Source organism: Epinephelus moara, unplaced genomic scaffold (assembly GCF_006386435.1).
Source record: "Epinephelus moara isolate mb unplaced genomic scaffold, YSFRI_EMoa_1.0 scaffold1146, whole genome shotgun sequence".
In the NCBI taxonomy this organism is placed as follows: domain Eukaryota; kingdom Metazoa; phylum Chordata; class Actinopteri; order Perciformes; family Serranidae; genus Epinephelus; species Epinephelus moara.
Window position 1 is genome coordinate 1 of NW_026078605.1, and position 23,564 is coordinate 23,564.

The window sequence follows — 23,564 nt, forward strand, 5'->3', positions numbered from 1 at the left end:
TTTACTGTCTCTCGACCAATCAGATTGCAGGGCCGGAACTAACTGTTGTATAATGTGTGTTTAATGTGTGTTTAATGTGTGTTTAATCTGTGTTTAATGTGTGTTTAATCTGTGTTTAATCTGTGTTTAATCTGTGTTTAATGTGTGGTTTGAATCAACTAAACTTTACAGCACAGACAAACTCTGCCGCCAGCTAGTGTCCTGGAGGTGTAACTGCAGAGTGACGCAGACACACCACCGCACAAGTATAAATGCTCACAACAGCATGACAGGCTGCAGCGTAGGCTCTGCATAGAGCTGATGGACAAGTGTAAATCCCACTTTAGTGTGGATGTAGTAGTTTTGGTAGTGTTGGTTGTACTGGTAGCATTGGTAGCCTCCTGCTGGTGCCCAGAGTCAGGACTAAACATGGGGAATCAGGATTCCAGTTTTATGCAGCTAAAATCTGGAACAGTCTTTCTGAAGATGTGAGACAGGCCTCTCTGACAATGTTCAAATCTAGGCTCAAAACAGCTCTATTTCACTGTGCATACGACTGAAAGGATCTTATCTGCACTCTTCTCTTTTAAAGTTCATTTTATAATGATTATTTATGTTTTTATTTGTATTGTGATTTTAATGCATTTCCTTGTTCTGTAAAGCACTTTGAATTACTTTGTGTACGAATTGTGCTCTACAAATAAACTTGCCTTGCCTTGTTGGCTGTATCAGTACCTGAGTCGGGGATGAGCAGCTCGTTGATGTAATGGACGACTCCGTTGGTTCCCAGCTGGTCTTTCTTGGTGATGATGGCCTTCCCATTCAGGGTCATCTCGTCTCCGTCACAGCCGACCTCCAGCACGGTACCCTGCAGCGTCTCCATCGGCGTCCCCGACACGATGGACTCGGCGCACTGCATGTGCTTCAGGATGTGGTAGTTCAGCAGGTCTGGCGGGGGGGGTCAGGTACAAGACAGTCAGGTTCATGCTGTTCACAGACAGTTATCAACATCAGAGCGCCTCCTGCTGGTCACCTTTCAGAGCCACGGGGTCTCCCAAGATCCTGTTCAGGGTCCCCTGAGGAATCTTCTCGAAGGCCTCGTTGGTGGGAGCGAAGAGCGTGTACTGACCCTCGCTCTCCAACACAGTGGTCAGACCTGCAGCCGCCATCGCCGTCTGATACAGAAAGTAACTCGGTGAATAAAACAATGCTGATCTCCTGAAGCTTCTGGATTATTGACAGAGGTACTCACACGCAGCGTCTCCAGGTCGTCGTCGATGTCGAGGACAGTCTGCACGTTGTTGGAGACGGCGGTGATGACGCGGTCGACTACGTGCACGATGCCGTTGGTGGCGTGTTGGTCGGGTTTGATCAGACGAGCGCAGTTCACCGTCACAATCTGAGGAGGAGAAGAAGATGACTGTTACTGCTGCAGTGTAACTGGAGCTTTACTGGATTTTTGGATCAGTGTAGACTCTGATTAACGTGTCCTAACATGTCAGTTATCATGTCAGTGTGTATGTAGTGTGTATACAGTGTGTGTGTAGTGTATCACTGACCCCGTTGCTGTAGTGGTGGATGTGGACGGGGAAGTCCTGGTACATGGAGGTGAAGGAGGATCCGTGTCTCAGCTCGTTGGAGGTCAGCCGGCGGTTCACCATGTGGTAATGAAGAGCGTTCAGCAGCTCGATGTTCACGTTGCTCACCAGAGCGTCCAGGATCTCCTGCGACACAACAACAACAACAACAACAACAAAGATTCAGCGTGATGAAGACAACAACACACTGAGGACAGACACGGGGACACACCGTTATCATTATATCACCGGGTCGTCTTCTCAGTGGAGCGAGGACGACCTCCTAAAATCTAAGCGTCTGTCACATGTGCACAGCCCGTATTTGGTGCTGTGGTGAGTCTTTGTGGCAGCAGGACGCTGTGTGTGTGTGTGTGTGTGTGTGTGTGTGTGAGGATGTGAGGGTGTACTGACTGTCGGCAGGGCGGCCCAGGCCACGTTGCTCGGGGCGAAGAAGGTGAAGCTTCCCGGCCCTTCGATCTCGTCCTTCAGCTGAGCTCGTTCAGAGTACATCTGAGTGGTCGAGGCTCCGACGACGCCCAGAGTGTTGTAGATGTTCACCAGAGGCAGCGCTGCAAACACACACACACACACACACACACACACACTTATGATCAACAAACTCTCAGCACATGAAAATAAACCAGTGATCCTCCTGTTTGTCTCAACAACAACAAACAGTCACAGCAGAACACCCACAATGCATCTGTGTCTGTGTTCAGGGACGAAGGTTCAGCCACAGCAGCACAGAGAGTTTAAACGTTAGTTTTCACAAAAGTTACATTTTTAACAGATAATTCTTTTGTAAGTTAATTTTTTAAAAGTTTAAAAGTAAAGTTTTTATTTTTTACATATAAATTGTGTATTAAAAGGGATTTTTAAAAATTTTTAACATTTTTATATGTTACTTTTTTATAAATTAGGTTTTTAAAAGTGAAAATTATATTTTTTTAATTTAAATTACATTTTTAAAAGCAGAATTTTTATTTTTTTCACGAATTTAATTTTTAAAAGTTTTTAAAAGCAAAGATTTTATTTGTTATTTTTTTATAAATAACATTTGTAAGTTGTTTTTTTAAAGTTATTTATATTAAGTTATGTTTTATTCACGGCAGGTTTAATAAGTTAAGTTTATACATTTCCTCTTCTACCTGTTTTTAAAATGAATTTTAAAAAAGTATTTTTTTTAAGGAGAAATCAGTTCATTCATTCATCAGTAACACATTTTATCATTAACATTCTCATCAAAATTTAAAATCACTTTGTGTCTCTACAGCTGAAGACATGCAGTCATGTCTCTGTCATGTTTATGAATCAGTTACCCTGCGTTCATTCATTATATTAACACATTAATGTAACTTTATTCTTCCTGAAATAACAAAGACGTCCTGAGTGTTCTGAGTTATGGACGCTGTGCTGAGTGTCAGGGGTCAGAGGTCAGAGGTCATACCTGCAGGACAGCCCTTCTCTCCAGGAATCTTCTCATAACCAGGACAGCACTCGTAGGTGATGACCCTGCAGCAGGAAACAACACAAGGACACATGAGGATCCACTTCCTGCCTCCTTCCTCTCTGACGTGTCCTCACAGCGACGCGTTCTGCAGATTTCAGCCTCAGGTAAAAAAACACATCTATAAAGCTCTCAGTTTCCACCTCAGGAGCTCGTAACCTGTCTGTAATATTTCAGGAGACACATAAATTCCTGTCTGTGTATAATGATGCCAATAAAGTTATGAGCACAATCAGGTCTCACGCTGTGAGACTGTTTCCACGAGGCCATAAACAAAGAGCTTCCCACAATAATCTGCTTTACATGACAGTAAACGTTATTTCATCGTCCACAGGGAGACGGCGTTCAGAGGCTGATGGAGCGCCGCACGGTGATCAGCATCGTGTTTTATCATCATCTGTTTAACAGTTCGGTTTTATTTACAGAGAACATGGCGGCCTCACAGAGCTGCTCGCATCAGCAGAATCTGGAGCTCCTGATTGGTCCAACAGTTTCATCCAGTGGCCAACAGAGACTTTGATTTGTCTGTTTGACCTGCGGCTCGTTAATCAGAAGCTTCTCAGTGTCAGCGACTTTGTGTCTGAAGTTATCTGATGATTTATGGTTCCAGTTCATCGACAGTCGGTGTCTGGTCACAGTGAAGGCAGATTTATACTGTGTCAGCTCTACGCCATCGTCTACGCACGTGGCCCCACGCCGTTGTGAGGATTTATACTTGTGTGGCGGCGTGTCTGTGTCGCTGCAGTTACACCTCCACACACTTCCTGTGAAGTGCTGTAAAGTCTGACTGATTCAAAACACACATTAAACACACATTACACATGGGTTACTAGAGACATGCTAACATTATTAGCACAAGCCTATGGCATTTTACATTGTATAAATTAGCCTAGCGACTGGTGGAGATTTCCTCTGCTCATATGAAGCCAGGATAAATCACTTAAAATGCTTTTATGTGGAGGTTTTATTGTCTTCACATTTTATTGTTTATTATGAGGGAAATGGTTTCAGCTGCCAAAAACAAGCTAAGCTAATGTTGGCACTCGCATTATTGATCATGGCTGATGGCTTCTATTTGACAACAGTTTTGTGCAAAAACATGTTGAACTAACAGGCTCCTTGTTGTCTCCAGACGCCACGTCAGAAGTTGAGAAGTATGCTACGTCACAAAGATGGCGACCGTTGAGGGTGAGAGGTGTCCGTCATTCCACACTCAGCTTTTGGACTGCTTAGAGTGCACCAGTAGTTCACTGCGACACGCTGAGTGTTTCTCAAAGTCAAGGGCGGATCCTTAGATGGCTGAATTTCAAGGATGCTACGTCGTCAGACCCAACCTAAGGACTGTTCCAGTGTCAAGGATCCTTCAGATTCTACCAAGAACTGAGTCCTTCATTCAGAGAATTTTAAGGATGCATGTGTGGATCCTCAGCTGTACCAAAATCCCCTGAGGGATAACCTGAGGGTTAATGACACACACCTGGGGACACTCGTTAGCCTGTTGGTAGGACTCGTCCAGCCAAGGAAGGATCCTTGACTTTGAGAAACACCAACTGTTACTTTCAGTCGGCCATCTTTAATGGTGCTCTCTGAAGGAACGAGCGAGGAGAGCGTTGGTAGCTGAGCAGCACTCGCCACATCACCACAACGTACATCACACCTCTCCCACATTTCTACACTGTCGTCTGTCAAATAAAAGAGAAAATGCCCCAAAATATATGAAATAACAAAAGAGGTGTGTTCAGGGTTCATGTGGACAGTCAGACATCTGAGTTTTCCTCCAGATGTTCAGTGAACAAACAGCTCGAGAGGAGAAGCTCAGTGAACAGTGTCAGTGGAGCAGCTGCTGACAATCAACAGGTAGATGTGCTAATGCTAATGCTAATGCTAGGTGAGAGCTCCTAATGAGAGTTGTATCACTGCAGAGTCACATGGTTGTGATGCCTGTAACCATGGTAACTGCACACAACAAAGATAGAAACAGTTGGAGCTGAATTCTTAATGAAAAGTGCACAAAGACAATTTGACTGAAATGTTTTTGCCGATTAAACCAAAGGAAACTGAACTGACTGACATGAGTACAGATTCTGTTCAGAGCGTCGAACAGCTGGGCGCTGCTGAAGGTGTTTACTGAGGGAAAACTGCTCTGCTGTCACAGAGCTGAGTTTCTGAGCAGGAACCAGCGGTTTGGGGAGGATTGGTCACATGTGGACTGTAATGAAGCGTGCAGGCCGAGCCGAGCCCTTCGTGACTTCCTGTAGAGATTTCCATAATAAATGTGGCTCAGCCGTCTGGGCTCATAAAGCTCATTTCCTCAGAGAGAAGAAGAATCTGCAGCCAGAGCAGACGCCTGACGGGGGACCCACAACCACCGCCAGGAAAAACACCGGAGCACCAGGAGCCGCCGCCGGGCTCCACACTTCCTACGCACTACAAAATAAAGTGTCACAGAGCCGCAGGTCTCTCCTCTGTCTACATCAGTCATATAAATATCAGGACTTCTCTCAGAGGAGTTCAGAGAGTGAGCAGAAACAGCTGACAGAGCCGAGGCTGCAGGACCATCTCACACTGTCTGAAGACTTTATGTTTTTCATGTGACGTGAATAAAAACTTGACAAGCACATCGAAGGTTCACTGATGCAGTTTGTACCGTGACAACATTCATGACGTCACAGGTTTTAGATTTAAACTTTTAAATCTCCAACAGAAACCACGAGCCACATGACTCAGGTGCATACGGGACATTTCCAACTTCACTCTGCACACAAACTGAGGAGCAGGAAGTAAACAGGTTGTATTCAGGCTCTGAATTAATCACACGTGTGTTCTGGGTAACATGAAATCTCCTTTTAAAACCCAGCTCACCTGGTGGATCAGTGTTTTTCTGCTGACAGTGATGACGTCAGAGCGGTGATGTCACTGCAGCATCATCAGGGGACATTTAACCATGGACAGATTATGAGACGATGGGCCCCTGAGCTCAGAGACACAGAGGGCCCCACCACCTCTGCTACAGAGGAGTGAGACACACAGACTGTGTGCAGGGTTTGTGTCTTTGGGGTCCTTATTTTGTCTTGTCCCAGTGTCTCATTGTCTCTGTGTCTCCCTCTGTCTCCGTCTCACTGTGTCTTTCAGCAGCAGCGTCTTTAATGAAATCTAATGTATCGTCTGGAGACACAGAGTCCAGAGCTCCTGCAGCCTCCATCACACCGGCAGTAAAATGTAAACAGATGGAGATCAGCTACTGACTGTGTGTGTGTGTGTGTGTGTGTGTGTTGGCACACACACTGGACTGATTATCAAACCAGATGGAAACTCGACTCCCGTTTGGTCTCCACATAAACAAAGATGGCCGCCGTGGATTTCTGACAAAACAAACAGAGCGAGGTCGCAGTAATTCAGCCGGCTCGGGGGAAACCTTCCAGAAACATCCAGCAGAGAATAAAATGTCTGAAGCTTCACATAAAGCTGCTCCGGACTGAGGCAGCGAACCCGGAGAGCCGTGCTGGTTACAGAGGGACGGAGCGACAGGGAGCCAGTATTAAATATAATAAAGACACGTTGTGTTCCAGACGTCTGATTTATACCCTCACATTCCTCACATTTAAAATGCCTCACAGTTACAGGTCTTTGCTTTTACGACTCCAAATTACACGTTTTACTGTTTTTCTCCGCTGACCTTTGGATGAAACACGTCACCTGTACATTCAACCTGTGTTGAGTTTAGTTCAGAGCTCCTGCTGAGGATTTACAGTTTCTCTCACAGTTCCAGCTGCATGTGTTCATTCAGCAGCTATTTCAGATTTAGTCTCACAAGAATGCTGACTAGTTTTAGTCACCTTAGTCGTTTTGATCCTTTATAGCTGACAACATCCCGTTACATTAAACTTTAAGTCTTTGACTCAAAATGTTTTTCTCTTTAAACATATTCAATAAGGCTAAAACTGGAGTCACAGGCTGAGTGGATAGATGCCACTTGGTCCCTTTCAGTCCTCCAAGCGGACTCCTCGCAATGACTCAGCATTTTTCGTGCATACCTGAACACTCCAGAGAACTCAGACCGCTCTGAAACGAACCACCTCAGGAGATGGGCTGAGTACAGTTTGTTTCACAGGGGTCTGAATCAAGGATGAGTTGTAGTTTGTCTAACCTGAGCATTGTGAAGACAAATACTTCAGGTTCACTTTGCTCTTTGCCACTGCACTCTCAGCCCTCTGGAGGACAAAACCATCACTGAGTGTCCAGCTGGAGGACACGCTCAGAGAGGACGTGACGGAGGTGAAGACACGTCCAAGAGCTGATCAGATAGTTTCAGATTTAATGGAAACAGTTCAGCTCCTCTGAGGGAAAGAATCTGAGCAGTGATAAAGTTTGTGTTGAGAAACTAAATAAATAATATTTAAACTGAGAGGAAGAGGAGCTGAGTGATGATGAGGAGTGACAGCTGATGGACTCACTCTGCACCTGCAGGAGTATATCTGGATCTGTCAGCTGGGAACTGACGGTGAAACACAAACGGAGCAGCTGATACCAGAGAGACGTCTGCAGGTGGAAGGAGTACTGAGTAAACGTGGTGACACTACAGAGCAGAAATACTTTGTTACAAGCAAAACATTTACTCAAGTAAAAGTACAGAGGTATTAGCATCAAATGATTCTTAACGTACCAAAGTAAAAGCACTATGATGCAGATTAATATTTATTATACAACAGTTAGTTCCGGCCCTGCAATCTGATTGGTCGAGAGACAGTAAAACTGTGATGATATTGGAGTACAACATCACGGTTATTTCACTGTGTATGTATCACTCCGCCTCACAGCTGATTGCAATCAACAATCAAATCAAAACTGACGGTTAGTGTCAGTTAGGTCAGCAGTTGCGTTGTAGGCTAATTAATTCATCCACTGTCAAACAGCCAAAAATATGGATTTATTTCCTAAAATAAGTTTTGAATTGAACTATGAATGGTCATCAGAGGAAGATGAGGGAGAGGAGAAGCTGAATCCATCTGAGCACACATCCAGGTTTGTCAGTGTTTCATCAGCGGAGCTCAATGACTTGGAGAAAAGCAACATACTGTCAGATCAGAAGGCAGAGTCGGCTGTGCCTGTGAAGCGACAGTCCACCATGCAGTCACCAGAGACTTATTTCACCGGCTGCACAATTAATGGAAACGTGCAGATAAATGTGTATAAAGAGTAAGTGCCTGGCGCACCATGTCTGCGTTACATAGCAACGGTGACAGCGGAGTCCTGAGGGAACTATTTTTGTTGGCGGAAGACAAATAAAATGCTTAAATTATCTATTTTGTCCTCATTTTTCAACATTTCTTAATCAGCCTTGCTTATTTAACTGTTGAACTGCTGTATAAAAAGCCATGCCTGCGGCCTCGTGCCTACGACCGAATCACAGCCGTGACGATATCAGAGTACAACATCACAAGCTCGAGTGTGATATTGCTTAAATATATGCACTAATGTGTTCATCACTTTGAAGCAACATAACACAACTTCTCCTTCTTAAAATGGCGACTTCCAAATCATGTGACAGTGCACCTGTGTCTGGCCTGTAGTCACTATGGTGACCATGTCGGGTCTCGTACAGACTCGTACTAAGTACAGACATCCGAAGAACTTGTGACACGGTCACGAAGGTGAGGGCAGAGACATGAGACATGTACAGTGATGTTAGAGGGTTTTAAAGTAGAAGAGCCTTCAGATATACTGTCATTAGCCATGTTTCCATCAGCCTGTTTAGATGAGCATCTAGAAGTATCGCATCGGAAAATTATGATGGAAACGCCAAAATTCAAATTAAAATCCCCTGATTCGCACAAACTAAAATACACTCGCTTTAGCCGGGTTTCGGCTGATTCGCAAAATGTTGATTCGCAAAACGGGGGATGGAAACAGTTATGTTCGAATTAAGTCTGACGTAGCGCACCTCTCTCCATGGTGATATCCACACTCCGGGTCGGGAAGGCGGTAATGCATTTACAAGCTGGTTGCCAACCGCCAGAAAACGTAGAAGAAGAATGCGAGACTTGTTTTGTTTCCGGAACTGTGGAAAACTTGCACGAGTTCGTAGTTTTCACCAAAGTCCGTACATTTAATGGAAACACACAGGATTCATATTTCTTTTAATGCGCATTTCCCAATGATTCCAGTCACTTTTGGATGGAAACATAGCTAGTGTGTCTCACAGTGTCTCCCTCTCAGCTCTGCTCTGTCTTGTTGCCACCTGTTAGTTAACTTGGTTCAGGTGTGCTGCTGCACACAGATGAAGGGGCGTGGCCTTTGGGATCAAAGGAGCAGGGAATTGTTTGGGGAGGTTTTCTTTTTTTAAATTTTGTTTTCCAGGGAGGAGGACGGTGGTGGAGACTGGACGGCCTGCGCTGGAATAAATAAACCTCAATGGACTCTTACTTTTGGTGTTTCCTCGACCGGCTGTGTGGAGGACCAGAAAGAGACTGAGCCGACTAACAAGAAGATCTGGATCGTTTCTTTTCTTGATTCCACTGCGGTGAGTTTGATTTCTTATTTTTGGATATTTATCTTTTTTACAATGCAATGCTTTTTCCTGGTTCCTGTTTTTGCATTTTAAATAGTGAACATGAGGCATTTCTTCCTGACTTGGATCATCGTTGGACTCCAGTTAGCCTTTAAATTATTTTTTCTGTATTTTAATTTGGGTGATGATATGTAAATAAATTGTGTTTGAGGCTATTTAAGTTTCCTTTAGTATGTTCATTTGCAGGTGTCAGTAGGAAACCAAAGGCACCCCTTTATTTTGTTTACCCTCCTTTAACCAAGTCAAAGTCACCACTGTAGCTTTTGAATTTAACTTTATTTATTTAACTAGGCTTTAACGGTGAACTGTTATTGTATAAATCCAAACTTCATACATCTGTAGTGGTGCATGAATTATTCTGTTCAGAACGAAGTGAAGTTTGAGACATTTTAAGGTTCGTCCTCATCATGTTTCTTTTCCTAAACCTAACCTCAGAAACTTTACGTTAAGGTATAACGTCACGCTGATTTGTAGGATATCATGCGAACTGTTGTACGAGGATTTATTTGTGGACTTATTTGTAAAATTTTACTTCACGTAGAGCTGCATGCGGTGCATTAACTCGCCCTGCCCCCTCTTGCTTGTCTCTGTTTATCAGACCACAAATAACACAAGCGTTAGCTAACGCACCCTGCGGCCCCTCTGCCTCACTTTTGGCTGCAGGGGGGTTTCACCAGGAGGAGAGTGAGCGGCAGCTGCAGGGCCACAGTGGGCTGGTCGTCAGCTGCAGCTGTGGGTCTAACCTGTGTAATGGCAGCAACAGAAAGTTTGCTAATCTGGCGGGGAGTCGGGGCGGTCAGGGATCAGACATGGATGTATGAAGAGACCGGCTGTTCTCATGCACTGTTCGTACGTTTTCCTATGAACAGTAACCTAAATTTGTACACATCCCACAAAATCATGAGCCAGTAGTTTGTGTATAACCCACATATTTCGGAAGGCTGTGATCACATGACTACAGCACTGATGGGAGTAAAGACAGAAGCAGTCCGAGCGGTCTGTAAGGAGGCAGGTTGGGATGGTGGACGGGTCACATAACACAGGACTTTCCTCCAGGAGACCAGTGTTCAGAACCGAGAGAACTCACGACATTTCTCTTCCTAAACCTAACGTCAGTAACTTTACACTAAGTACGTGCCTTTACGTAAAGTACATATCGTCATTCGAAGGATATCATACAAAGTGTTGTATGAGGAAACGTTCTCTCCATCCATAGATCAGACCCTGGTGCTGCAGTCTGCAACGGCTGAGTACGAGCTGCTGCAGCGACTAACTGAGGGCCTGTATTTACAACGGTGGTACCACTGTGCAACTGTAGGAGGCGCCAAATCACTGCTGAAGGTGGAGCTCATTTTAATGACTTTATATTGTAATAACACATCATCATTTATTTATTGATTATATTCTATACAGGAGGAGGAGGTAGCGTTAAAGGAAACACTGAAGCACAAATACCTCAGATCTGCACTGAAGTACTGTATGTGAGTAAATGTACGTCTGCCAGGTAGTGAATGAACAGATTGTTGGTCGGAGTCGGAGACACAGTGTGGTGTGTTGTTGAGGACCTCTGCAGACAGAGGGAGGAGGGGGGAGGTCTCGGGGGGGAGACAGGGGGAGTCGGGGTCTGGGGGGGGTCAGTGAGTTATGAGTCCTCCTTCTGCTGACCTCTGACCTGCTGATCCTCCTCCACAGAAACACAAAGACACGAGTGTAAATGTAATTACCCCGTCACAGATAAGAGCCGAGTGTTTCCACACACTGACGCTCTGTGTGTGTGTGTGTGTGTGTGTGTGTGTGTGTGTGTGTGTGTGTGTGTGAAGCTTCACTTCCTACAAACAGAAACTCTCACTTCCTCTTTTCCCTCCATTTCCTGATCTGAGCTGAAAGAATCTGTTTGTGGGAAAAGTTTAAAAGCTGCGTTCAACATCCTGCCGATGGACTGAGAGTCCTTCACAGCCTCAGACACACTTTCACAAAAACACACACACAGAAATATGTGAACAAATATACAGACTGATGTACATTTACAGTCTGACTGGAGCATGAAGAGAAGAAGAAGAGAAGGTGCCTCAGACGTCTGTTCATTCACTGAAACAGTTTTCATCTGTTATTGATCAGAGACGCACTGTGAGCTCATTTACAGATCAATATATTGATCACACACACAGAGTGGAGCGGCTATCAGACCCTGCAGCACCTGAACTGAACTGACCCAGGACCAGCTTCATAAATCTGTCACTTAGTCGTAACATAACGACGGATGAATCACTTCAACTGTTACTGTCAGTTAAAATGCTGGGACAGCTGTTTCCACGGAAACCAAAAAACAGAGGTCAGCTCTGACCGAAATCATTTCATACAAGGGCGTGTGTTAGCGACAAGTGAGGACATAAGTTGGAAACTTTTAAAACATCAGTTTTCAGTTAATGCACCCAAAAACACATCTGGACATTTTCTTTCTAGTTTTTTTGGTAATTCCAAAATATTTATTTTTCTTGTCATGTTTTTTAATTTTCTTGCACTTGCAGGACAGTTCTTACCAAGTCGCTCGTTGAATTTTTTGCACATTTTTCAAAGAAATCAAACCCATGTGTTCAGGTTTCAAAACTGACGACTATCCAGGTTTCTGTACTCACACAACTCGTGCAGTTTAATCCCAATCTCATTCATCCAGTTGTATGCTCAGTACCTACTAAACAGACAGGCCTCTCTGATGGGGAACTGAACAGGAAGTAAAACTTGTCTATAATCTCTTCACAGCCAGACTCCAGTGATAAAACCAGTGATTTAACACCAGTGAACTCAGGAGCTGCTGGTCTACTGCTGGAGTCTGGCTGTGAAGAGAGCAGAGAACAGTTTTACTTTCTGTTCAGTTGTAAAACAAAAGGTTTCAGTGTAAAGGTCATGTGTTTGTAAAGCACTAAGCGTGTGACTGGATGAATGAGACTTGGACTCTCCTGCAGGAGTTGTGTGAACAGTTTGAAAACAGTTTTTCTCATGAATTCATCGTAACAGGGTGAGTAACTGATGTCATGGAGATCAACATCTGGATGTTTTAAGGGAAGAGTTCAACACTCAGGTAAATGCTCCTCCTCCTCCTCCTCCTCCTCCTCCTCTCTGTCAGTCACATGATCAGATGGATTTCACTGTCATGTCTCTGCGATTACTTTACTGGGGAAATGTCTCTGTCACTTTCCAAATGACACATATCCTTTGTGTCACACTATTTGGAAACACTATTTACTCTGACTGAAAATGACATTTTTTCCACTTCAGATTTTCTCTGGAAACAAACCACAAAAAACATGTTTAACAGCTGGAGAGGGGCTTTATGAGTGGATAGAGACCGGCTAGCTGTTCCCCCTGTTTACAGTCCTTATGCTAAGCTAAGCTAAGCTAGCTGTTCCCTCTGTTTACAGTCTTTATGCTAAGCTAAGCTAGCTGTTCCCCCTGTTTACAGTCTTTATGCTAAGCTAAGCTAGCTGTTCCCTCTGTTTACAGTCTTTATGCTAAGCTAAGCTAGCTGTTCCCCCTGTTTTCTTCCGTTTCCAGTGTTTATGCTAAAATAAGATAATTGCTATCCCCCTATTTCTAGACCTTATGCTAAGTTAAGGTAGCTGTTCCCCCTGTTTTCAGTCCCCGTTTTAAGTGTTTACGCTAACACACACCAACTCTTCCCTGTTTCCAGTGTTTATGCTAAGATAAGCTATTGGTTCACTTTGTTTCCATTGGTTATGTTATGCTAAGATAAGATAAGATAAGATAAGATAACTGTCCCCCTCCTTCCGTTCTTTATGCTAAGCTAAGCATAACTAAGCTAAGCTAACCAGCTGCTGGCTGTAGCTTCATATTTAGCGTGGAGACATCGTGGAGAGTGGTTTTTCCTTCATGTTGAACTGTTCCTTTAATAAAACTCTCGTCATATTAACAGTCTGTTTCTGTCCTCCGGACTACAAATGTCCCCCGTCTTTTAGTGTGTCCCCCTGTGTCCCTGTGTCCCCCATGTCCTGTCGACAGCTCTGCAGGGAGACGATTTACTCAACAGCTCGTTCACGCTCGACGACAGGAGCGTCTGTGAGGAACGAGACTGTGAGAGCCGACTGAAGAGTTCAGGTGATTATCACATTTACAAGAGGAACATTTTACTGCAGCACAGACTCACAGTAATCCTGCTCCGCTCCTGCAGAGTGAAATCTGTGACACAGCTGGTCCACTGCTGCCAGAGCCTCATTAATAATGTGTGTGTGTGTGTGTGTGTGTGTGTGCGTGTTTCCTTCAGTCTGACTGAGTCTCTTTGTTTCTGCAGTCTGAAGCATCAGAGTCCACTTCAGTCAGTGCTGCACTCAAGATTATACTGAAGTACGAGTATCTGCACTACAAGTATCAGTGGTTTAAGTATCAGCAGAGCAGTCTTATAAGATAAGATAAGATACACACTAGTTCACACCGGTAGCGCATAAAACAGTTTGCATGAACTGTAAGTTAAGTTAATGTAAAGACACGATTAGACGTGAATTCCTGCTGGGCGACACGAAGGACGTGACACGAATGACACGAAATACGCGAATGAAGTGAGTAGTGCGATTTCACCTCATACGCTTCTTTGCTGAAGCTGAAAAATCTGAACATCAGCGACCAGTCAGCACCGCGACAGTCGATGAGCTTTGAGCTCCTCTGGTACTATATATATGATGCCGAGGACGTACTGGTGGAAGTTCATTCATTGATTCAGCTGTTTCACGTGCATATCATTCACACGTATGAAGCGAGTCAACACAAAATATTCCAGTGTTCAAACTCGAGTGAGTAACGTGACACGAACATTTGCATCACATTTGGTGTGAACACGTTACTCAGCGGCCCTCTGAACACCACAGGACACACAAGCTGTAAGAAGTACACGGTCCCTCCTCTGTATCACATCTCATGTCACAGTCACGATGTCAAGCTCAGCTCACAACCCAGCTACATCATCTGGTGGATCAGCTGATAGATCACATGATTCCTTTCTATGCAACCAATTGGCAGATCTCATTCAGGGCGCCCTATTTAAACTGCTCTGCAACCTGCCTCCACCGCAGCGCCTCCTTTTCATGCTGTGTCTGACTTATCAGTGTCATTTCTGTTTGTCACTGACGCTGATCTGTTCTGTTCCCGGGGGGGTCTTTGCTGCTCTATCTGCCTCAGGCTTTCCATGGAGGCACATGGAAGGGCAGAGAGGCCCCAGAACAGAACCACCAAATATGCAAATGGAAATAAAGTTTTCTTTGACTAAAGTGGTCCTGACTGAACCGTTTTTGAAGTGAAATAAGGAGGTGTCCTGTGGGTAATTCCTCATTTATACCTTGTGAATCAGCTGTTCCTTGTCCAGTGCAGCGCTTCCAACACGAGCTACAGAATAAAAATAGATATGGGACATCTGACAAAAGTTCAAAACTCAAATGCCATGTCACACTGTGATGCAACGCTCACCTGCAGTTCGGACTGTCCAATAGAAAACAATGCAATCAAACTGATTATGTCGCTGATGCTCACTCATGTTCCATCCAGTTAGGACACAGTGTCAGGCTGCTCCTCGTGTTTACATGTGCACAGCGTCTCCATGCAGCTCTGCTCAGCTCTCTGCTACGTTCACATTTTACAGAACATCAGTGCTGATGTTGGAGCATCTCACTATCTGAATCATGTGCTCTTTAAATATCAGTGAAAATAAAACCATTCTGACTTTGGACCAGTTTTTTGTAGGTCAGTGAATCAGTCTTTTTCTGCTGCCTCAAAATATCAGTCCACCAACAACGTACCTGAGCACACCTCACATGGACGCACAGATGGGCGTACGTACATTTACCTCTGCAACATGGCCGCTGGCCCTGAAAACAACCACTGCAACAGTCTAAAACTAGGGATGACAGTTGTGCTGTGCTGCTCTGTAAGATGAAGCTCTGTGTTCGCTCTGAGCTGCGTCTCTGCACACTGAGACAGGATGTTCTGCTTCAGTTTATGGACAACAGAGACATGGACAAAAAGTCAAACTGTTGGACGTGTCCTTTAAATGAACCCTGCAGCAGATCTTGGGACTGGGAGGTAAACTGACACTGATGGTTCATTTCTTCTTCAGAGGTTATATAAGAGGTGAGGACACCTCCGGAGAGGGACATTCCTCCGTCCACTAAACACAAACTCAGTCCATCCAGCAGGACCAAAGTCAAGTCACGAGAAACACTTTCAGACTCACTGAGAACAAACGGTCGGCACAACACCAGTCACAGGAAGAGCAAAAACACTTTGAGACACTTTACTCCCTAAAATGGATTCAAACTGAGGTGTCATGACACGTGTTGTTGTTCTGCTGTGACGGACGCTCGGCTCAGACTCACGTGGGCTTCCCGCAGATCTTGCGATGGTACCACTGTTTGCAGTTGGTGAAGTATTTCTTGTCGGTGCCTTTCTGCTGCTGCATGGCACAAACATTCGGTCTGAAAGAGAAAAGAGACGCAGACACAGGATCAGAGACAGGAAGACACAGACGTCATGTCTTTATTAATAATCTAAACACACAGCAGCCTGGAATCAAGTCATGGAAAGCTTCTGTTAAAGGATTCAGACTTTAGATTCCTCCTTAAACTCAATGTGACAGGTTCGAGGGCTCAGAGAATCAAACTGATGACAGAGTAAAATCCAGGGTTCCCACACACAGTCATAGATGACATTTTCCATGACTTTTACAGGACCCACTGTATTTCTATTCTTGCCCTACTTGCCTGTCTTTGTATTTTCAGCTAGCTGGCACACACGGAGGAAATGAAGACACTAGCAAACGTCACATCATATCAGAGTTACGTTACGTCGACAGCTTCATATTAATTTTCTGTCGTTACGTTGAAGGTTGTTCCTGCAAGATTACTGTCACAGTTTCATTATACACAACAAAATTCCAGGACTTTTTCAGGTTTTCCATGACCAAGTCTGCAGCTGCTGCAGGACCAACATACATCTCATATTACCTCTAAAACTCTCTGAATGTGGAGACTTTAAAGAGTCTTCAGGAGGACGGAGAGACAAACGATTCAGCTCCGACAGTCAGTTTCAGTTTCTATCGACCTGTAGCTGCTTCAGAATCAGAGAATAATGTTGTGAAATCAAACTTAGATTTCATGCAGTGACAAATGTGACATCACGAGACTATCGAGTGATTTTACAGCGACACAGATCAGACGTTTCAACACACGGTCGACTCACAGGATCAGAAACAAACCGCAGAGTTTCTGATTTTATGACACAGGTGAGTCGTTAATGGAACAGCTTCACATTCAGCTGAGTTAAACTTCCTGTTAACTCTTTCATGTCAATGAGTTTAAATCTGAAGATGACTAGTTTAACTCACATCATCTTTACTGAACTCCAGTGAACCTGAAACATGAAATAATGTGCTGAGACCTTAAACTCACTGACGCTGCTACGAATGTTTATGCCTGATTTCAGATCTCGTTTTAAATGTTTCTAACTCTGTGTGCTCCACAGCGTGTTTATTATCTTGTGTTTAACTTTGAGCTCTGACACTTTTGTTGTTTTATGTGATTTTATTTCTATTTTAACTGTTTTCATGTTGGTGAACTGATTTTATGTCTTTGTTCATGCTCTGCGTCTTTAAAAATGACGGTCTCCCTCAGCTGATTTCCAGAGTCTTAAATAAAGGTTTAAATGAATGATTCCACCTTAACCTAACCAAAGATTTAAGGGGTTTCAAGGTGGACTGATAAGGGATTCTGGGGCCAGTTGCTCAAAGTACCTTAGGTTAAGATTTTCCTTAAATTCTGAGTTAAGGTTTCCTTGAAATAAAATTGGTTGCCTAAAACATTCTTAAGTCTTCTCCTTAAGGTTTCCTGTAAGTTAAGGATTTAAGGTTTTCTCCTTATCTTGGTCTTATACTTAAGGAATGGCTTAAAGTTGGTTAAACTGAGGACAAAAACATAAAGTACCTCTGACTCCATCCGAACCACAGCCAGGCTGAGATTATGGTGATAAATGAGAAAAATGACAGCGTCCTGAGACGTTCTGCGACGGTGAGAACCTGACGGACAAACTTAAAGATGAGCACTTTGATTTTGCATCATAAATTGTTTAGAAGTCAACTAATGATTTGCCCCATCTGGAGTCAGATCACTCAACTCTCCAAGTGTCTCTGTAACTCTGTAAGTGTCACACTTAAGGAGTTTTGTGCAACCGGCCCCAGTTCCTTTACGAACACACTGAGACACGGCCGAAATTTACTATAAGCAACACATACATTTACATTAAACAAGTTGACAGTGAACACACGACCAGATTATGTTCCAGATTCAAAGTTCATATCATATTTACAACATCACACCTTCGTCTGTTTTCACCTCCAAACTTCTAGATCTGCATTAAAGAGAACAAAATGTTTTAATGTTGCTTATTAACCACTGAATCGACTCATTCCACCTTAATCTGAGCTTAACTTCAATTTTAAGGTGGACAGATAAACTTTACAACATCCTGCAGGACACAACAAACACTCGCACTTCATACACACAACACATTATTATTATTATTATAACTGTATAATATCAAAGCCACAGAAACAGCTGATTCATTCAGAAGCACCTCAGTCTGGTGTGTCGACCTCATCTCTCTGGAAATGATCAGATTCAAAGTTTCATCACAGCTTTTCGTGTTTACAGAACTTTAATCTGAACAGTTTGAAAACGTTCAGCAGAATAAAAATCTAACATAAGCTCATTATCATTTTATCACATGATGACTTTTAACAGATAATTATGATTATAAATTATGATCAATGAGCATGAAGTCACTCTACAGCCGGCGAGCAGAACCACAGACACTACAGAGGTAATATCATTATTAATTATATCATTATAATACTGTATGGAGACACTGAAGGAAATGAATGTGATTGCAATAATTCAGCTGTGCAGTACTCTACAGTAGCCTACACTAATCTATTCTCACCAGCACCTGTTGAATGTCAATATTTATTCAACATATAATGCAAATAACTACATATTTCTTATGTTTATTCTTACTGTTGTTTTTATTCCATAGATGCACATATTGTAGTGAACATTATAGCATAACACATATTTTATGTTTCTGAGTGAAACACTAGTTTATACAGATTAATGTCGCACATATTAGTGAATGTTTCACGCTGACAGGCTCAGCACAGTCAACATATGTATTCATAATATCTTAGTGTTAAACACTGTTGCATAATGCACAGTTATATTTCTGCTGTATTTCAATACTTTATATTTACATACTTCTATTTTACACTCTTATTCTTACTTCTTATAAGTCTCTGTTCTTCACATCAGATCGACTGAAACAGATAATAAAATATTTCTGATAAATAAAGTCACAGCTGATCATGATATGATCATTACAGCATGTTACAGTGAAGCTACAGCAGCGTGTCTCCGTGCACTAACTCTGTTCAGACCCTCTGTGTGTGCAGAGTCTCTCTGTCTATGTGCAGACTCTCTGTGTGGGTTCGGCTCGGTTCGGATCGGATCGACTCACCCCTGCTGCCGGCCTCTGATCCGGCTGTGCTGCAGGACCGCCTGGAACGGAGACCGGGCCACACAGACGGTGAGGAGCAGGGACAGACCCAGGACCAGGACACACACCTTCATCTTCAACCGGACTACAGAGCCTCACTCTTCTTCTTCTCTTGCTTTACTCTGATTTCTCTCTGTTGTTTTTTTTTTCTTCTTCTTCTTCTTCTTCTTCTTCTTCTTCTTCTTCTTCTTCCTCCTTCTCCGCAGCCCCCAGTCCCTCCAGACTCCAGGAGGGGACTTATAAAGCAGAGGAGGAGGAGGAGGAGGAGGAAGAGGAGGAGGGGCGAGATATCAGACACCAAGAAAAACCGATCACCTTCATTTACATAAATTATATAATAATAACGTCTGATTAAAGTTTAGTTCAACAAGTTAAAATACTGAAAGATCATAACTGTCAGCTGAGAGAAAGAAAGAAGAAAAACGACTCAAAGAAAGTTAAAAACAGAAGAAGAGAAAGAAATGAGACCGAGAATGAAGGAACAAAGACAGGAAGGAGGAAGGAAAGAAAATGAAAGAAAAAGAAAAATGCAAAAAGAAAGACAGAAATTAACAAAAAAGAAAGAAATAAGAAAAAAGACTTTTGACATTCTTTATTAAAACAAACACAGCGAGTCAGTGCAGATTAAATTCCCCAGATGTTCATAAATACATCAGTATCATATGTCAGAGACATAAATAAACTCCACCCAACAAACAACAGACGGAGAAAGACTCTGATCCAGTCTGATGCTGTGGATTGTCCTCACAGAGCCACCGTACATTAAACACTTTCATTTAAAGCTCCAAGTGGAGTTCATTAAGTCAGACATGTTGAATGTTTTATTCCACTGTCTCTGCACCTCCACTGTCTCTGCACCTCCACTGTCTCTGCTCCTCCACTGTCTCTGCTCTGCTCCACCTGTGTCTCTGCTCCTCCACTGTCTCTGCTCTGCTCCTCCACTGTCTGTGCTCTGCTCCTCCACTGTCTCTGCTCCTCCACTGTCTGTGCTCTGCTCCTCCACTGTCTCTGCTCCTCCACTGTCTCTGCTCTGCTCCTCCACTGTCTCTGCTCCTCCACTGTCTGTGTCTCTGCTCCTCCACTGTCTCTGCTCTGCTCCTCCACTGTCTCTGCTCCTCAACTGTCTGTGTCTCTGCTCCTCCTGTGTCTCTGCTCCTCCACCTCTTGCAGATGGTGGGGCCGGCCGTGCACATCGTTAGGAAGCAGGTTCACCTGGACTCACCTGAGCTGATGACCTTACACAGCTGAGTTGTTCAGTCCGCCTCCCTCTCCTGCAGCTCCCACATGTTCCTTTGGTTTGACTGGTTTGTTTTGTCTTTTCTTTCAGCGTGCAACATCTCCACCATCCTCCACTCACCCTGACACACACACACACACACACACACGCCACCCTTTTAATTCTCCTTCTGTCTGAACACTGAACCAGTTCATGTTTGTCTCTCTACAGCGCCCCTGCTGGTCACATCACACACTGCAGCTTTCACCTCTGATGGTCAAAACAAATTAATGTTTGTCCATTTTAGTCACTCGTGGCACAAACTGAGACGTACCTGTCCAGGTGAGCGTCCCACTGATCAGCTGCCGTCCTGCAGAATCAGACAGAGTCTCATTCAGTCAGAAACAGACTCCAGCTGAGATCTGATGGTTTCAACAGACTTCCTGTGGGACGAGTCTCCTGCTCTCTGGCTCTGGTTCTGACCTCCAACATCACAGAAAGTGAGCTACAGATCTAAACCACTAAAACATCTGAAGGATCAGACTGAGGTAAGGCTGGTTGAAAGACATGTTTTTATACGTCTCAGTTACAGATGACTGAAATATCACTGCGCTCACTGAGGACAGAAACAACATGGACGACATACTTTTTGTTCTTCAGGTGTTTTGAGGACAGGAGGGTGACATCGACACCTGATGATAATACAGTCATCTGATCAGACTGTTTAGGTTCCAGCTGGTGAAGGATAAAAGATGAACAGCTTTAACATATTTCATTTAGGTGGATCAGATATGACGATACTGACAGGGGTGTTGTAGAGGGTGGGCAAGGGGGACTGATTATCCAGGGGCCCTCAAAAAGCCGAGAGTAAAACATTTGGTTTTCTTTGATTTTTTTTTCTAAATGAATAGTGTCATAAATAAATTAAACTTGGCCGAATACATTGGTTTAAAGACTGGACTTTGTATAAAAATAGAGGCGGCTCTCAGAGGCCCTTCTCACCCATAAAGGCGAAAATGGTTTAGTCCACCCTGCACCAGGATCAGGCTCGAATGTTTTTCAACAAAAAGTAATGCACCCAAAGTCGTACATATCCACATATCATGTGACCAATGTGCTGATAGCAGTAAACTAGGAAGCAGTCCTGAGTGCCTGTAAGGAGGCAGCTTGGGACTCCAGACTTTCTCCTGGAGTCACGTGTTCAGATCTGTGTGAGCTTTGAGTCTTTTTAAAGTACGTCCTCACCATGTTTCTTTCAATGTATTCTCAGAGAATGCTTCGTATGATATTTTACTAATTAGCGCCACACAAATGACGTTACCTCCTTAACGTACAGCTGCATAATTAACGTAAAGTTGCTGTGGTTAAGGTTAGAAAAGAAAGAACTCCAAACCACAGCGATTCAGTGAGAAGCGACAGACGTACTGAGAGCTGAGCACACAGAGACTTTTAAAGACACCTGTCTCTCTGGTCTGCTGCAGACAGAGGTGAGTCTCAACACATTCTGCTTGTTTGAAAGGGAGGAGGGGGTCATTGTGCTCGGCTGCAGTCATCGAGACGTCACTGCTACCTGCCTGAGTGCATGTGTTTGACATGTTGTTTCACAGTTGATAAAGGTCACATGTCATAGTGAGAAATGTGATATTACAAATGGTTTTGTTTTTACTGTTAAGTTCTGAACGCAGGACTTTACCTCAGTACATCTCCGCTGTAGTATTTGTACTCTTACTTGAGGTCTGAGCACTTCCTCCTGCGGTGATGAGAGCCAGCTGTGATGCTGCGCTGCGTTCAGATCTGGAGGTGAAACGATAAACAAACACAAACACGGAAACGTCCTGATCGTCTGCAGCTGCAGGAGGCTTCACTTCATGTAAACTTGCGGTTTGAATCTGAGCCGTCGGCTTTAATCAGCTCAGCACCGACAGCTCAGTTCACAGGACTGAGGGGGACGAGACTTTTACAACCTCTGAGAGACGGACACACAGGACAGGACATCTGCTGCTGCTCTCTGAAACCTGCGAGACATGATGGAGACAGTGGACGTGTTTCTGTCCTGGATCCATCCATTAACAATGTCCAAACACGTCTGAGGATCTAAATGTCTTTAACACACTTGATGGACAGTGTGGACACAAACTTCTGCTCAGTTACCAGAAGAAAATGTTGTTATTGTATGTTTCTGTGTTACACTGCATTAGTGAAATGTGAAGACGAGATAAAGTTAACATCAAAATATGTCAAACACAAATAGATAAAATCATGTGAACACAAGATATTTGGGAGTTTTTGATATCCAGATTCTGGATGTGACGGGACACATGGAGTCTTTTACTGGATCAAACTGGGACCAGTTCTAGCTGTAAACTGGAGCCGATACAATCAGCTTCAGCTCTGTGTGTGGCTTCACTCTCAGATACACGTGGGCGTCATCAGCATAATGAAGATAGACGGAAAATATTCAGCCCTGCCCGACCACAGAGACGACATGTGGGCCGACCGTCTGAGGTCAAACAGTTGGAGAAACAAGTAACACATAAAAGTCGGACTCCTGGTGGGATGAGGTCATCTCTCTGAGGATGAGACATCAGCTGAGGTCAGGCTGTCTTTAAAGTCACACAGAGAACACGTCTACAGACACGATGCACGGCCAAGGTGATCTAAGTTTGAGCTCACGGATCTGAACATGCTGAACAAAGAAAAGATTATACAAATGTTATGAGCACATGAATTTGTCGTGGAGCTTCGACTGTTTGAGACAAACTGGTGAAGCTGATGCTGCGAAGAACAAATCTGTGACTGAGCTCACATCACTGATCACAGACGTTTCCTCTCTGCCACTGAGAGACACGAACCTGTTGTCAAAGTACAGAAGAACCTACTGAAATGATGATGATGATGATGATGATGACGATGATGGTGATGATGCTCTGGACTCTCCAGCTGCAGTAGCTCTCTCAGCTGAGTCACTGATCTACATTCAACACAGACATCAGTGAACTCATCACTGTTTATATCGTGTTTACATCTAAAGACGCTCCCACGCAGACGGACGAACAGACTGACAGAGTTTTTAAAATTTTTCCAGCATCATCACGAGACACTGATGCAACAAGT

The 23,564-nt window shown here is 43.8% G+C and overlaps 1 protein-coding gene across 1 annotated transcript; it reads right to left on the minus strand.

The window, feature by feature from the left end:
- Positions 1-658: 658 nt before the first annotated feature.
- LOC126386951 (transforming growth factor-beta-induced protein ig-h3-like) lies at positions 659-19,460 on the minus strand. The gene is made up of 8 exons (XM_050039533.1): positions 19,196-19,460; positions 16,009-16,107; positions 3,004-3,068; positions 1,968-2,125; positions 1,539-1,703; positions 1,232-1,378; positions 1,013-1,154; positions 659-927 (listed from the first exon to the last, which is right to left on the minus strand). The coding sequence occupies exons 1-8, from the start codon at positions 19,306-19,308 to the stop codon at positions 674-676; spliced, it is 1,143 nt and encodes a 380-aa protein (XP_049895490.1). The 5' UTR covers positions 19,309-19,460; the 3' UTR covers positions 659-673.
- Between the last annotated feature and the right edge of the window lie 4,104 nt (positions 19,461-23,564).